Consider the following 14,158-nt stretch of genomic DNA (forward strand, 5'->3'; position numbering starts at 1 on the left):
AGTTGCTATTTTTTGATAATCATTCACAGTTTCCCCATTAATTTTCAGTCGATGGTTTGTTTTTTACTTACGCTGACCTAAATACGCTGAGCACTGTTCCCTTTCCCATTTTACTCTAGACCTAATGAGCTCTATTTTTATAGATATTATCAAGTTTGTTTTGGGACTCTGTCAGTGTTAGTTGATCTTCAACAGAAAGATTGCCCATTTTGTTGGAGAGGGAGACTATTTGAGCACACAAGTCATCTTCCTACAGCTTTTGGTCATACTGCTGCTATATTTCCTTAAATATTTCCCAATTTCAAATTGCAGTAACTCCCAGTGGCAACTGAATGAACTTTGTTGTACAGCAGTTTCCCAATGGTTGGTTATAAGTTTATATTTACCTCATTTATAACCGTCTCATAGTGGAGGAGACTGTTGTTCAGTTTACACAGCTCTGGGGATGCTGGAAGCAGGTGTCAGAGACAACTTCAGAGTTATTAATTCATGGTCAGAAAGTGGGGCAGGGTAGATCTTAACATCTGTGACATCAGCCAGTAGTCCAATCTGGATGGCTTCAACAGGTCTAAAGATCGTATTTGTCCATAAATGGCAAGGCAAGGCAACTTTATTTATACAGCGCATTTCGTACACAAGGCAACTCAATGCGCCTAAATGCTTTTAGGTATGTGTTAGAGGGATTACTATTTTGTGGTGGGACTCAGATTTGTTGTCCATAACTACGTTAAAATCACCGCCTAGGATCAGGTATGCATTAGGACATTTTTTCAGTTGATCACCACCAATCTTTTTGTTCATTCGTGGCTCATTTGGAGTAGGCCTATATGAATGTTCTTTGGGTTAGCAGACCTGGTGAAACGCTGAGCCCAAGCCATCAGCTCACCTGCCCTGGAGCGAGCAGAGGTGTGCTTTCTTATACTAATGATGTGTTCAGATGCTAAAGCAAACCAAAAAAGTGGCAAAGAAAGTGACTAAGACCCCGCCTCATTTGAAAGCTAAGACCTACAAAACTGGATCTAAACGGATCTTTTTCCTTGCGTCACTTTTTTCACTTTCTTTTTCATCTAATTTTTGCCACTTTTTGGTTGAGTTTCTTTCACTGTTTTGCTGCAATTTCATCGCTTTTTTGGCACCTTGTTTCTTTTTTCTAGCTCTTGCTTTTGTAGCTTTTTGTGGTCACTTTTTGATATCTTTTGTTGCATTTTCACCCTTGTTGTCTTCTTGTTCTTGACGCTATTTGTTGCTTTTTTCACGAAGCCTGTAGATTTGGGTAAAGCCAAACTGGGGATAATGTGCTCGGTTCAGGTGGAGGTTAAGAGGTTAAACTGTACAGTGCTTGTCAAGCAGCATAAAAATAGGGCTTTTACAGGGGACAAAACCCAAACAGTAAATACTAATATAAAATCAGTTTTTCAAATCCGTTTGACAAAACAAAGTAGACAATTGACATACTTAAGCAGGCTTTAGCCGTAAATGAAGTACCAAACTGTAACCATTTTGAGAGTCTAGCAGAATATGATGATAATTGTTGTCAATGTCATAAGATTTGTTGGTTATTTCACATGTATCATTGTATTGTATTGTAACACAGGATGACTATCTTTTAAAAACCTTTGCTCTGATGAGCTCCTGACCGACTGCGACTCACACAATTTCATGCATTTTATTTGGCAAAACTTTCTAGACATCTGCTTAATTATCTGAATTTAAAGAATGAAATACATTTTATGAAATATAAGGGTCTGGAAATATTAGGTGTCTGTCTCAGGGACAAAGCATCTGCGTATTCATACTTTTTGATCAGTGTTTGTGTTTGTGTTTACTGTCAAATAAGCTAATAAGCTCATTTAGAAAATATCCTTACTAGCCTCGGTAGTCAAACAAATCCATGCAAATCTTCGTTTTTTGTTTAGTTTTTACAAAGTTTATTTTATTTTAATTTTGAGTATGTACAAATGATTACAGTGCATCTCACAAACTCAACACATCAAAATCAACACTAAATTATGGGAATAAAAAAAAAAGATTCTAAATCATTTCATTAGTATAAACTCCACAACCTTCTTCTGATCAATGAGAAATTGTTATTTAAGTAAAACAGCATTCAAATCCTTCCATTTTTTTTCTTCTTCTTTGCATTGGACCAAGATCTCAATGCTCTTCTAACGGCAGAGGGTGGTACTTGACTGTGGATCTCTTGGCTTTGTAGAAGACCACTGCACAGATCATGCCCAACGCGGCCAAAACACATCCGGTGATGAAGACCAGGTTGAGATTCAAGTTCAGGCCTGTGGGGGGAAAAAGAAAACAAGGTGTGTGTGTTAATGTGGTGAAAAAAATTCGGCATCGTTTTAACTTGGGTCTGTTCAAATGAGTTGCTTTTCATCAACCCACGTACCTGTGCTTCCTGCCGCCTCCGCAGACCTCTTCATGCGCAGCGGTCCCTGGGACACGTAGTGGGTTCCTGACTCTGTGGCCGCCTCTCTCCTTTTCCTGCCTGATGCGTTGGGCTGGCATCCCCGAGCGCAGCGCGTGTTTGAGATTCCTGCCTCGCACATCATCACCGTGCAGCTGACGAACACCTGGGAGTATCATGAAGGCATTTAGGAGACATACTACACATAATATCGACTAGTGTGAGTGATTTCCATAAACATTTAGCAGAACGATTTCCAAAGTGTGTCGCGTTTGTTTGAATTTGACTGGAATACCTGGTCATGAAGGCCAATGAACTTGAAGGCCTCAATGCTGAATCTGAACATTCTCTGGTTAGGGACCGGATGCTTGACAAGTGTGGAGTCCTTGACACATCTGTTTAAAAGCAAAGGGAAAAGTTCAATCAATTGCACAAATCTCCAAGCGATGACACAGCCTGAAAGGATGTCCGTGAATCCTCTGTCGTCCAGGGATTATGTATTGCAGTAGAGATTTTCAAATAGCGATAATATTACAAAAGCGAGATAAAACTTCCTCAACCCAGCCCAAAGACACACTTACCCATCCTTAATGATGGAGTAGGTGGTGGGGTAGTTGGGGGTGTCGTAGGGTGTGGCTATGCAGGACTCCACAAACAGCACCACATTGTCAACTGTAGTCGTAGCCTCGATTTCCATGTAGATGCGGTTGCCCACGTCATACTCCAGCGGGTACAGCCGGGGGTCGATTATGGTTGTGAAGGCTTGATCTGGGAAGAACTCAAACCCGTAGGTGAGCCTACCAAAGCCCTTGTCCCACACAGACACTTTATCTCTGTGAGCGCTGAAGGTGAACGACACATTTCCTTCCTTGGCGTACTGGCAGAAGAACTTGATCTCCACCTCGTGCCTCCTGGTGATGACGGCTGATGGGTCGTCCACTGTGGTGATCTCATTCTTGAAAAGCAGATCGTCGTCATCTTCCTAAAACACAATAATAAGATAGCCTTTGTTAAACATTGGTCACACACTTGAATAACAGGCGTTGACAGACCAGGACTTCAAGTGAACACATTACATAGTTTTACATCCACTCCCAATTGAAATAACACGGCAAGACGTCTTCATGACAAAAAGGAAAAACTTCTTCACTGTGGAGATAGCTTTTACTAAGCTAGTGGCTAGAACGTTTTTCACAAATTATAATACTGGTAAACATTTTTGCCTTTATTTTATCATCTGTCATTTCATGTGAACAAATTAAATCTATTCAGTTTTTCAGTTAAGACCATGTACCCAATGGTTTTTCTTGTTGTACAATTTTTCATTTAGTTTTATTCTCCTTTAATATATATATTACAAAAGTAGACATTCGTGGAGAAAAGGCCACTGTGCTTCTAATGATAAAGCGTCAACCTGTCAGGAACAGTGGGTAACGCCAGTGGTTCACCCCGGGACCTTGCTCCTGATCAAACCTATTCATTTTATACTTGTATCTTTTTTTGCCACATCTGTGACTAGCACCTACTTCGATCTGGGTACCGCATCTGTTGAGGGGCACGATAGCGACGAGGTGAGTGCTGTTGGAGAAACTTTGGAGGCTGCAGATGGTGTTGCTGGGATCGGACAGTCTGAGGCGATCGTAACGGATTCGGGGTAATGTGGCCTTCTCCACCTCCACGATCATTGAAGACTCCTTACAGGTGACCACTGTGTTCACTGCGATGAGAGAAGAGACGGCAACAGGATCATTGAAAGGGCTCCGCTCGAGTTGCTGTGTCTCTAATGTAAATACTGTGTATGTTTGTCAGTTACTTACCCAGTCCAGCTGTGACCTTCACCAGCACACATCTCATCTCAGTTTGGTAAACTGCAGCGCTGAAATTACACAAATTGCAATTGCATTAATAAAGCAATTTAACCAAGTAGTGTCAATTAGACGTTAGTTATTGTCCTCAAAATTGCGGTCATATAGAAACTAAAGGTCTGTCTCTTACCCGTTTTTAAATTCAACAACAAAACAGATTGGAAAGTGCTGTCCGAAGTTTTCAAGAATTGGGGTCCATCTGATGGTGAACACATCTCCAGTGGTTCTGTGTTTGGTGATGTTCAACGGACCAGTCATGATGATGTGATCAACTCTGCGTGGAGTAGAAATAAACTATTAGTCAACTTTTTAACTTTGGTTTTGTCTTTCATGTGTTTCATTGGACCTACGTGGAAAATCGAGCTCGAGCTTTGACTCTTATCTCGACCTCTCTTCCAACTTCAGCCAGGATGATTTCTCCATGGGGAGGTGTTGGGGAAACAAATTCTGGCAAGTACTGTCCCTCAGCACAATCGGGTATAGGGGGGTCCACTACAAGAGAATACCAGTGTTAGGTTTTATTTTTCTAGTTTGACGAAAACCTATAAGCCCCAAACCAGAATAACAGTTTTAATGAATGAAAATATATATAAAGTTACCTTCGTAAACAAATTGTAATGGCAGTACACTGAAGGGAACTGTCCATCTGGGTATACTCCATGTCGGTTGGTTCCATATCGCAAGGGGCGTTGTAGTGGTTGGAGCACCAGTAGTAGTTGGGGCAGCAGTAGTGGTTCGAGCAGCAGTAGTGGTTGGGGCAGTAGTAGTGGTTGTGGTGGTTGGTGCGGTATAAGTGGTTGTGGTGGTGGCTGCAGTGGTGGTCCATGTGTAAGTAGTAGTAGTTGGGGCAGCAGTAGTGGTTGTGTACCATGGGTAAGTAGTAGTAGTTGGGGCCGCAGTAGTAGTTGTGCGCCATGGGTAAGTTGGGGCCGCAGTAGTGGTTGTGCGCCATGGGTAAGTTGGGGCCGCAGTAGTGGTTGTGCGCCATTGGTAAGTAGTTGTTGGGGCAACAGTAGTAGTAGTAGTTGGGGCAGCAGTAGTAGTTGGGGCAGCAGTAGTAGTAGTAGTTGGGGCAGCAGTAGTAGTTGGGGCAGCAGTAGTAGTTGGGGCAGCAGTAGTAGTTGGGGCAGCAGTAGTAGTTGGGGCAGCAGTAGTAGTTGGGACAGCAGTAGTAGTTGGGGCAGCAGTAGTAGTTGGGGCAGCAGTAGTAGTTGGGGCAGCAGTAGTAGTTGGGGCAGCAGTAGTAGTTGGGGCAGCAGTAGTAGTTGGGGCAGCAGTAGTAGTTGGGGCAGCAGTAGTAGTAGTTGGGGCAGCAGTAGTAGTAGTTGGGGCAGCAGTAGTAGTAGTTGGGGCAGCAGTAGTAGTTGGGGCAGCAGTAGTAGTTGGGGCAGCAGTAGTAGTTGGGGCAGCAGTAGTAGTTGGGGCAGCAGTAGTAGTAGTAGTAGTTGGGGCAGCAGTAGAAGTAGTAGTTGGGGCAGCAGTAGTAGTGGTCGTGGTTGTTGGGGCAGCAGAAGTGGTCGTAGTAGTTGGGGCAGCAGTAGTGGTAGTAGTTGTGGCAGCAGTAGTGGTCGTAGTAGTTGGGGCAGCAGTAGTTGTAGGAGCATAAGTAGTAGTCATAGGACTTGCCCATCTCTTCCATCGTGCAAGAACCCCAGGTCGAAGAGAGCTGGATCCATCTGAGTAGGTGACACTAACAGCCCTCCTCGGAAAGTCTTCTACTACCAGCTCAAATCCATGGACGCCTTGATATCCGGATGCAAGATAATGAACTGTGCATGTGGCCTAGGAAAACATCACATGTAAAGTTTAGATAAACCTATTCCCTAAAACAGCCATTCCAAAACTCACGGCCCTCTCATGCATGCAAAGATCTCATGGAGCCCCATAATAATTCGAGTTCACTCTATTTTGAAGATGCATAGTTTTTCTCATAAACAGTGACAGTAGGTTGGTAAGTTTAACTCAATTTATTTTTACGTGATACATTTCTGGACAACCCTTGGATGGCTTTTTTTCCTCAATCTTTGTTGAGTTTTTACATACTTTTGGCCCCAATTCTGATTTACAATGTGTTTTTATTGTCAACAAAGATCCCAACTCGGGTAAGGATAATTAACAATAGCTGTTAACTACTGTCAAGTCAAAACAGCTCACAAAATGTGAAGTATGATCAAATCTTTTACATCCTTTTTACCCACCTCATCTACTTGGAATCCAACTTGTCGTTTGCAGTCATAGCACTCTTCAGCATTTCGGTTTCCATATCTGCAGCGAACTACATCTCCTTCAGGGTCAGTGAATATAGGCCTGTAGGATCGTCTGCAGTTCTGAGGGACTCTTTGAGAGAAAAACGTATACTTTGTTAAATTGTTTTTGAGAATTTAAAAGAAAACGGTACAAAAAAAGAAAAAGGAAAAGGATAACTCCAGGGATAAGTCAAAGATGATGTATGGAAACACATTTTTGAGTAATCTTTTCTACTGCAGATGTGCCTCAATTTGTGTTTCCTAGATTTGGTTGTATTGTACACTGTCCGACCCCCCAAAAAAAACAATAACCAAAAAATCAAGATAAATAATAATAAATACCTGTACTATATGCCCCCAAACAATTTATAAAATAAACAATTCAAGCACTTACCGTAAAAAAGGCACAATGGCAATATCGGGAGAGTTGTTTGGAGCATTAGTGTCAGATCGTTGGCCCAAATCCAGTTTGGTCAGAACACTCCAATATGGATATATAGGATTGGTCCTGAGCCTAACCCAACAGCAGCTGTACTCCCTGAAAAAGAGTGCAATTGCTTATTATTAACTTATATGTTGAAAAAAGTTCAAGTTCCATGAGAAGAAAAAAGTACCTTGTTGCGAAAGGTTTGTCACTTGTGAGGACTTTATTAACAACGGTTTCTGTTTGACACCAGTTATTGTACGTGGGAGCATTTGGGCTGCTGTCAATTACACCCCTTCGGACTTGTTCATTCCGTCCACAGTTACCTGTCCTGCAACTCCCGTATTGGTAACGGCATCCGCGAAACGTTGCCTTGTTCCGAAGTTCCACCTGTTGTAAAAGTGTATTAAATATTGATTTGGATTTTTATTTATATTGTCAAAAGTGTCTCAGGCGCTATAGAGCTGATATAATTAGCTATATAATTAGAATATATCTAGGATTTTGCGGTTGAAGCATGAATTAATTAAGTAATTAATTAAATAATTAAGTAATACAAATATCCGTACCTCATATCTTCCATTGTTGATCTTTTTAGTACTGAAGCTCGTACACCCTCCATCGAAGTGAGTTGCAGAGGCCAGAGAGACCCACAGCAGCTGCAGCAGAACCGCTTTGGTAGAAATCATGATGCTCCCAGCTCAGTCGCTCCCCTCTCTGACTCGGCTCAGCATCTTTTATACCTTTGACGTGCCCATGTCCTGCTGTGGAATGCATTGTACGGATACAGAGGCAGAGCTGCGAAACTAGTTTAATGGAATGAAGGAAATAAACGCGTTCCATTTTACGGTAAACCTCTGTCAGAGGTGTTCCTGAAATAGACGTGTTATTTGTTTTAATACATATAAAGATATTGATCTTAATGTTTTTTTTATGACCAATGCTGACATGATTCAATCAAAAAAACAGCATCGCACACTCAAGTAGCCGATGTCCAATTTTTCCTCAGGATGCGGATAAAAAATTGGACATCGGCTACTTGAGTGTGCAATAGTACTTCTGGTGTGCGCTGCTTCTATTCTTTCAGTGAGGAAATTAATATCATTAACAGGATTTTGCATCCACAATAGACAAAGCTTTCAACCTGATAATAGTGCATTCCATTTAAGTTTAATTTAAGTTACATTTTATTCATCTCTGTATTTGACCCATCCTCAATTCCACTGGGGCGACCTGTAGGAGCTGTGGGCAGTCACAGTAGGCAGGCGCCCCGGGGACCCACCTCCAGATGCGGAGTCAGGCTGACGGTGCAGGATTAACCTATTGTACATGTTTTTAGTGGTACGGGAAAGGTAAAACCTATGCAGACACATGCAAACTCCACACACAAAGGCCACGTCCAGGTGGCGATTGAACACGGGACCTAACTGTGAAGCACAAGCGATAACTGTAGCTCATATTATATCTATGCTGCTGCGCCACTGTGCAGACGAATTGATAACTTAAATGAAATATCGGCCTTTGCTGGTGTATTCTTAAAGTTACTGAAAACAGCTGTTACAAATAGGCTCAATTATTTTTGCACAAAAATGAGTGCCAAAACAGGTCGGGGTTTGACAGTTTTTTTGCTTTCAGACTTTTTGCTTTTAGACTCTTAACTCTACTGCAGCCTTCCCATTGTCTAGCTCAGGGGTCCTCAAACTTTTTTCTCTGGGGGCCACATTATTGTTCCTGAGTTTGATGGGGGGCCGGACCGGGTTGGCTATTACATAGAATTGTATGACCCAGACCAAAATGCCTCATTGTGAAGTAGAGATTACTCGCCTGGCACAGTCGTCGCCACTATTATATCCACAAGATCAACACTTGAGGCAGGTACATATTTGTTTCACTGTAGTGGTTTGCAAAAATAGTAATCAAGTCTTCACACTTTGTTTTAATTTCCATTTATTTTTATTTTCAAATAAAACATCATTATGTAATGTGACCAAAGTAATAACTTCTTACACTTGTTTGTGCTTTACAAGTCTGTGTCACAAGTTTCTCAAAGTACTTTAGTCATTGTTCATTCTCTCCACACTCTGTGGTGGTAAGCTTCATTTACCATATAATGTGTTTATATTCTGATCTCTTTTGTCAGTGCCCTCTGCTGGACACCTGTGGAATTATGTATATTCGAATTGCCCCCTAGTGGCTGGAATGAGTAAACTGGTTATTTAGTTAAAATATCCTAACTCCTTACAGGAATGGGCTAGAGACTTACTTTTTTTACTCAGGGATTTGTGCTCTACAAGTCGGCTGATCTGATCAAGTGTGACTCCATACAACGTGGTTCGACACAGGCTTTGTTCTCTGGCCTTGATGCATTTGTTGACACCTTCACGACACATTACAGTGTAAGGACTTGTCAAGAGGCCTGGAAGTTTACCCCACAGGGCAGCTTATGGGTATGCTCAGGTGGGTTGGGCGTTTAGATTAGCTTTCTGTGGAGTTATTTCAAACCATCTCACCATTGAAAGAAGCCCCCATAAAGGCCGAGACATATTGTCTGAGACATGCCTCCTTGGTGCAAACAACCACAAGGTCTGTGTGATATTTTTTGACGGGGGTGTTTACATCCAGTTTAGACATAGTCACATAAGTATTTTAGACCCTTTTCTGACCAGGTTTAGTCATCTTTTTTATCTTGATCGAGGTCATGTGCCAGGCCATCAAGTACTTGGAAGTTCAAACACGTTATGGAGGTGCTAATTAAACCCTGTCCTTTTTATTTCCTTCAACTTTTTAAACAGGTTTAGCTTATGTTTACTGCTAAATCTTCAGTGTGTTTTTACTGTCACTCAAGCGTCCTTTTTGTTGATGATCCAACTTCCAGCATCTCCTTATCATGCTGCCGCTCATAGTTATCTGCTTGTTCGTGAGCAGTGGTTGGGTGAAGATCAAAAATGTTGACTGGTTTCATTTGTGGTTACACTCTGCTGCACATATCGTTATACAAGAACTGCCTATCAAAAATTTAGTTCAATTAGTTTATTATATGACATGCACAAGAACACTTATCAAAAATTATGAATAGATGCTTTGTCCCTGAGACAGAGAACTGATATATACACACTCTTACACATTTCATTAAAGGGATTTCATTATTTTATTTGGATAATTAAGCAGAAGTTTAGGAAGCTTTGCAAAAGAAAATGCATTCAATTGTGTGAAAGTTTTCCATAATAGCAAAGGTATAGTCATTCAGTTTGACTCTTTGGCCCTCTGTGTCTAATCTCTGTTGTAGGGCTTGGCGATACAATGAGCAAATGCAGCTCTATGCTCAAACAGAGACACATTGCATCTACTTTTATCCCTATCATAAGATTCTGAAAGAAATTGCACTGCTGTGGACCAGGCAGTGTTACATTTTTTGATTGCTACGCAAACAAATTATTACATTAATTTATGCACAGATTAGGTTAAAAGTAAAATGTTGAGGACCCTCTGAGTCTGGAGGATTTGAGGGCCTTGTGCACAATGCCTCATCTGTTAATCTTTAGATACAGCTTGGTATCCAGAGTGAAAGTAATGCATTTTTTTAAAGTAAATCTTTATCCGACGTAACCGGCCATTGTTTTGATTATTGGCATGTAAACGCTAATCACAGACAAAGGCATACATTGCTTTTATTTTGTGCAGGTTAGGGTTAGGGTTATACAAGTTATTATAGAAGAACCTCATGGACCTGCAACTAAAGTGTGGATTCCAGACATAACTTGACTTCTGGCCACGAGTATGGGGTCATCCAGTCGTGCAGATGCAGGATGTGACATTGATGGAAGTTAACTGATTAGATCTCCATTAACCCTTTTTTCTGATCCTGGTTAGTTTCAAGATACAGTTGCATATTAGTTGATGGAATTGTTGGCGTTTTAGTTGGAACACTTCCTCTGGGTACAGTCCTCTCCCCCCGCTTATGCACTCTGTTTACATCTGACTTCAGACACAGCTCGCAGTCCTGCCACCCACTGAAGTTCTACGACCCCTGTGCCATTGTTGGATGTACAGGAGGTAGAGTACAGAAGAGTGTTGGACAGTTTGGTGGAGTGGTGTGGGTAAAACCACCTACCGCTGAATGTCTCAAAGATCAAGGAGTCAGTGGTGGATTTTAGGGGGAATGGGACGCCCCCCCAGGCCAGTCAACATCAACAGCACTCTTATACAAGTTTTATCTTATCTAAAATGTTGTATTAGGTGACTAGACTTACTCGTATACTTTTTCAATCTGTTAGTGTCACTGTAATAAATCACTTCCATTTCCTCATTCAAACAGATTGGACGGCACATCCTCACTATTGCTTCACCATCCTGCTGAACATGTGCATATGTTGGTCGCATGTCTATTAGCAAGAGAACTGTGGTAAGATCCACAACTAGTAGGACTGGTTTATTATGGGGGAATATTTACCGTCATTTCCATTGATTTGAATTACATTTGTTCATTGTATATAAAAAAAACAAGACTGAAAAGGGAATAGCTGAATTAAAATAAGAATCACAAACGTTTTGGAATGTTGGCAGGGTTTGCCAATATTCTGCTGTTAGAGGTATGTAATCTGAAGCCTTTGCGATTTGTTTCGATGATTTAAGCTTTGATTGGGTTGGTGTTTCGTTGCAGCCCTCGCTACTGCTGTGTGAGTCTATTTGTTGGTTGGTAAAATGATCTGCATCAAGCATCTTTTTTTAAATTCTCTAGAACTGCTCTTTGGTGAGTTATGTTCACCGCAAACAATTAATTATAAGGGAGTTTAGTTAATTAAGAAGTGTTGGGCGTAGCACAGACTGGTTTACTGGAACTGCCTACATTGTATTAGAAGTATGTAGTTTTTCGTGGAAGTTCCACCTCCATCTCGTGACAGGAGCTGGTCAACAAAGTTCAGTGGTATTTGTAAAGAGTCCCCGGTGCAACCAGATGAGTCTGAATTATTCTTATTGCCATTTTGTTGTAAAGGTGCAATATGAAATATAAGCTTGCAATAATAATAATAAAAAGTAAAACTATAATAGAATGCAAATAAAAACATAGAACAAGATATAGTGACATAAAAATGGTGAAACTCTAAATATGCAAACTACATGCACCGACAAAACAAAGCAGTGTGCACAGTAGAGTGCAAACAACAGGCAGCAAGTCATTTAGTGGGGAAGAGAAATGGAGAGACATGGGGACCACAAACAGTGAGGAACTTTTCTCACTTTGAGGCAAAACATGCTTTTTACTTAGAGCAAGAATCAGTGTTTTATTGCATAGAAGATAAAGTTCACATAGTATAACTTAGGGTGATGCCTGAAAACAATGGTAAAGAATTTAAATAGATGCCTAAGCCTTAAACTGAAAAAAGTCGTAGATCTAGAACATAATCACAGTATGCAAGTCATTTCTTCCCACTAAATTTCAGATTCTAATTCCATTTTCAGACTTGGTTTCAAACAAGTAGTTTTTTAAGCGAGGATTCGCCAAAGAAGCATTATTATAATCACTATCTCATTTCATGAATATACTTTCAATTTGGGCTCTCACGACACACGTGACATGTGTATTGTCAGCAGAAAGTCGGGTGATGCATCTTGACCTCCTTTAGTGCCACGATTTGAATCAAGTCCACACCTAGTTTGGGTTTTATTGTTTTTGTTTTCTGTGTCCCACGCCCTCATTCTACTGACTGGACTTACGAGAATGTGATGAACAGTTAATCTCCTGACAATGGCAATAACAACCATGTCCAAGTATGTGGCCTTTTCACATTCACTGGCTATGGGACAAACAGTGACACATTTCGAAAGAGAAAGTTCTTTGTTGGCATCTTGATCTCTTTGACCAGCTGTGATTTATTTTTTATAATACGGTGTGCCCCTTTCGTTTGAAAACCCTCTTCATCTTCATACTTTTTATAGTTGTTCCAGTGCGCTAGGCTGAATGGTCATAGTTTTTTGACCCGTAAGCTTAAGCAGACAGGATATCCCAGGGTGAAAGGGGTGCAAGAGCGGGGAGAGACGTCCAGCGAACTGTCAGAGCCAGGACTCAGAGCCACACCAGTGAGTACAGGACAGTGCTCTGCCCTATGTGTGGCAGCCCTAACCACTAGCTCCTGAATAGTCATGTTTTAAGATGTTGAGCGAGGTGTGGTTCGGTCAACACTGAGAATGTAGGTAGGTTAGAAATGTTGTGTTGGCTGCCAGATAGAAGCGATGATGAGAATAAATTGTGAAGCTGCAATCAGTGCCTTTGAAAAGCACTGACAGCGGTCCAGGAGGTAGAAGCATTTCTGAACAATCGAATGTTTCAAAAACTTTGGCCTGTCACAAGATGGGGCTGTGCAACTGGAAACCCAGACTGGAAACTGGAAACCCCAACTAACTCTTTACAAACATGCACATTCAGCCGGATCCCATGCTGCTTGTTTGTACACACCCGGAGGAGATATTTCCCTGGTCCTAGTGATGAGTGCGGCTCGGGGCACTCATCACCCTGAGGGCTTCACCACTTGCTTGTGCTTCAGTTTACTCTGTGTTGTCAAGGTGCACACTAGATCGGGGATGTGAAAATATCATTGTTTTCTATCGCCATGACGGTGAAAAACTGCTCCATTTGTAGCAGCTGCAGATGCTCCTCATTTGCTCATATTCAAAAGACTGAAGTACCGAGGGCTTTTTCGATTTATGTGTACTACATAGGCAAGAGAATAGATACTGTATTTACAAAAGCCACTGATAAACCGCGTGCACTGTTAGCAAAAGGCTTGACAAAAGTGTGAGCATTTGAAAGAAAAACCTTTAGGTGTAAGTGAGGAATACATGCTGTATGTTGCATTCTGGTGGTTCTCAAACTGTGGTAGCTATATGGGGATAATTTAGTTTATGCTTAAGTAATATTCTGTTTAAGTGTGGTGTTTTTTTCTGGTTCAGACATATTTAGGATAAATATGTAGTCAAGTTTGGAAGGTTAGATATTTTAAAGGACTCTTGATGTAAAAGTTTGAGAACCACTGTTATTGCTTTGAAGTAAATGCCGGCATCACATTCATATTTGTATTTTTCGATTGTTCTATTTCTTCGCACCTGTCTCCAGGTCACAGCAAGTACAGGAACATGGATGTTTACTCAGGTTAGTGAACCTTGAGGTTTACTAACCTGAAAAATATTCACAGCGGATCAACAAGAA

The 14,158-nt window shown here is 41.2% G+C and overlaps 1 protein-coding gene across 1 annotated transcript; it reads right to left on the reverse strand.

Annotated features, from left to right (window-relative positions):
* Positions 1-2,044: 2,044 nt before the first annotated feature.
* On the reverse strand, positions 2,045-7,653 carry LOC306962335 (uncharacterized protein). Its single transcript, XM_079555454.1, has 14 exons — positions 7,524-7,653; positions 7,145-7,344; positions 6,925-7,068; positions 6,483-6,621; positions 5,907-6,066; positions 4,884-5,093; positions 4,635-4,776; positions 4,415-4,558; positions 4,237-4,295; positions 3,946-4,136; positions 3,001-3,401; positions 2,715-2,814; positions 2,402-2,585; positions 2,045-2,291 (listed from the first exon to the last, which is right to left on the reverse strand). Exons 1-14 carry the CDS (start codon positions 7,641-7,643, stop codon positions 2,155-2,157), a joined length of 2,331 nt encoding a protein of 776 aa, XP_079411580.1. The 5' UTR covers positions 7,644-7,653; the 3' UTR covers positions 2,045-2,154.
* Between the last annotated feature and the right edge of the window lie 6,505 nt (positions 7,654-14,158).

The sequence above is a fragment of the Gobius niger genome, assembly GCF_951799975.1.
Source record: "Gobius niger genome assembly, chromosome: 4".
Lineage (NCBI taxonomy): Eukaryota > Metazoa > Chordata > Actinopteri > Gobiiformes > Gobiidae > Gobius > Gobius niger.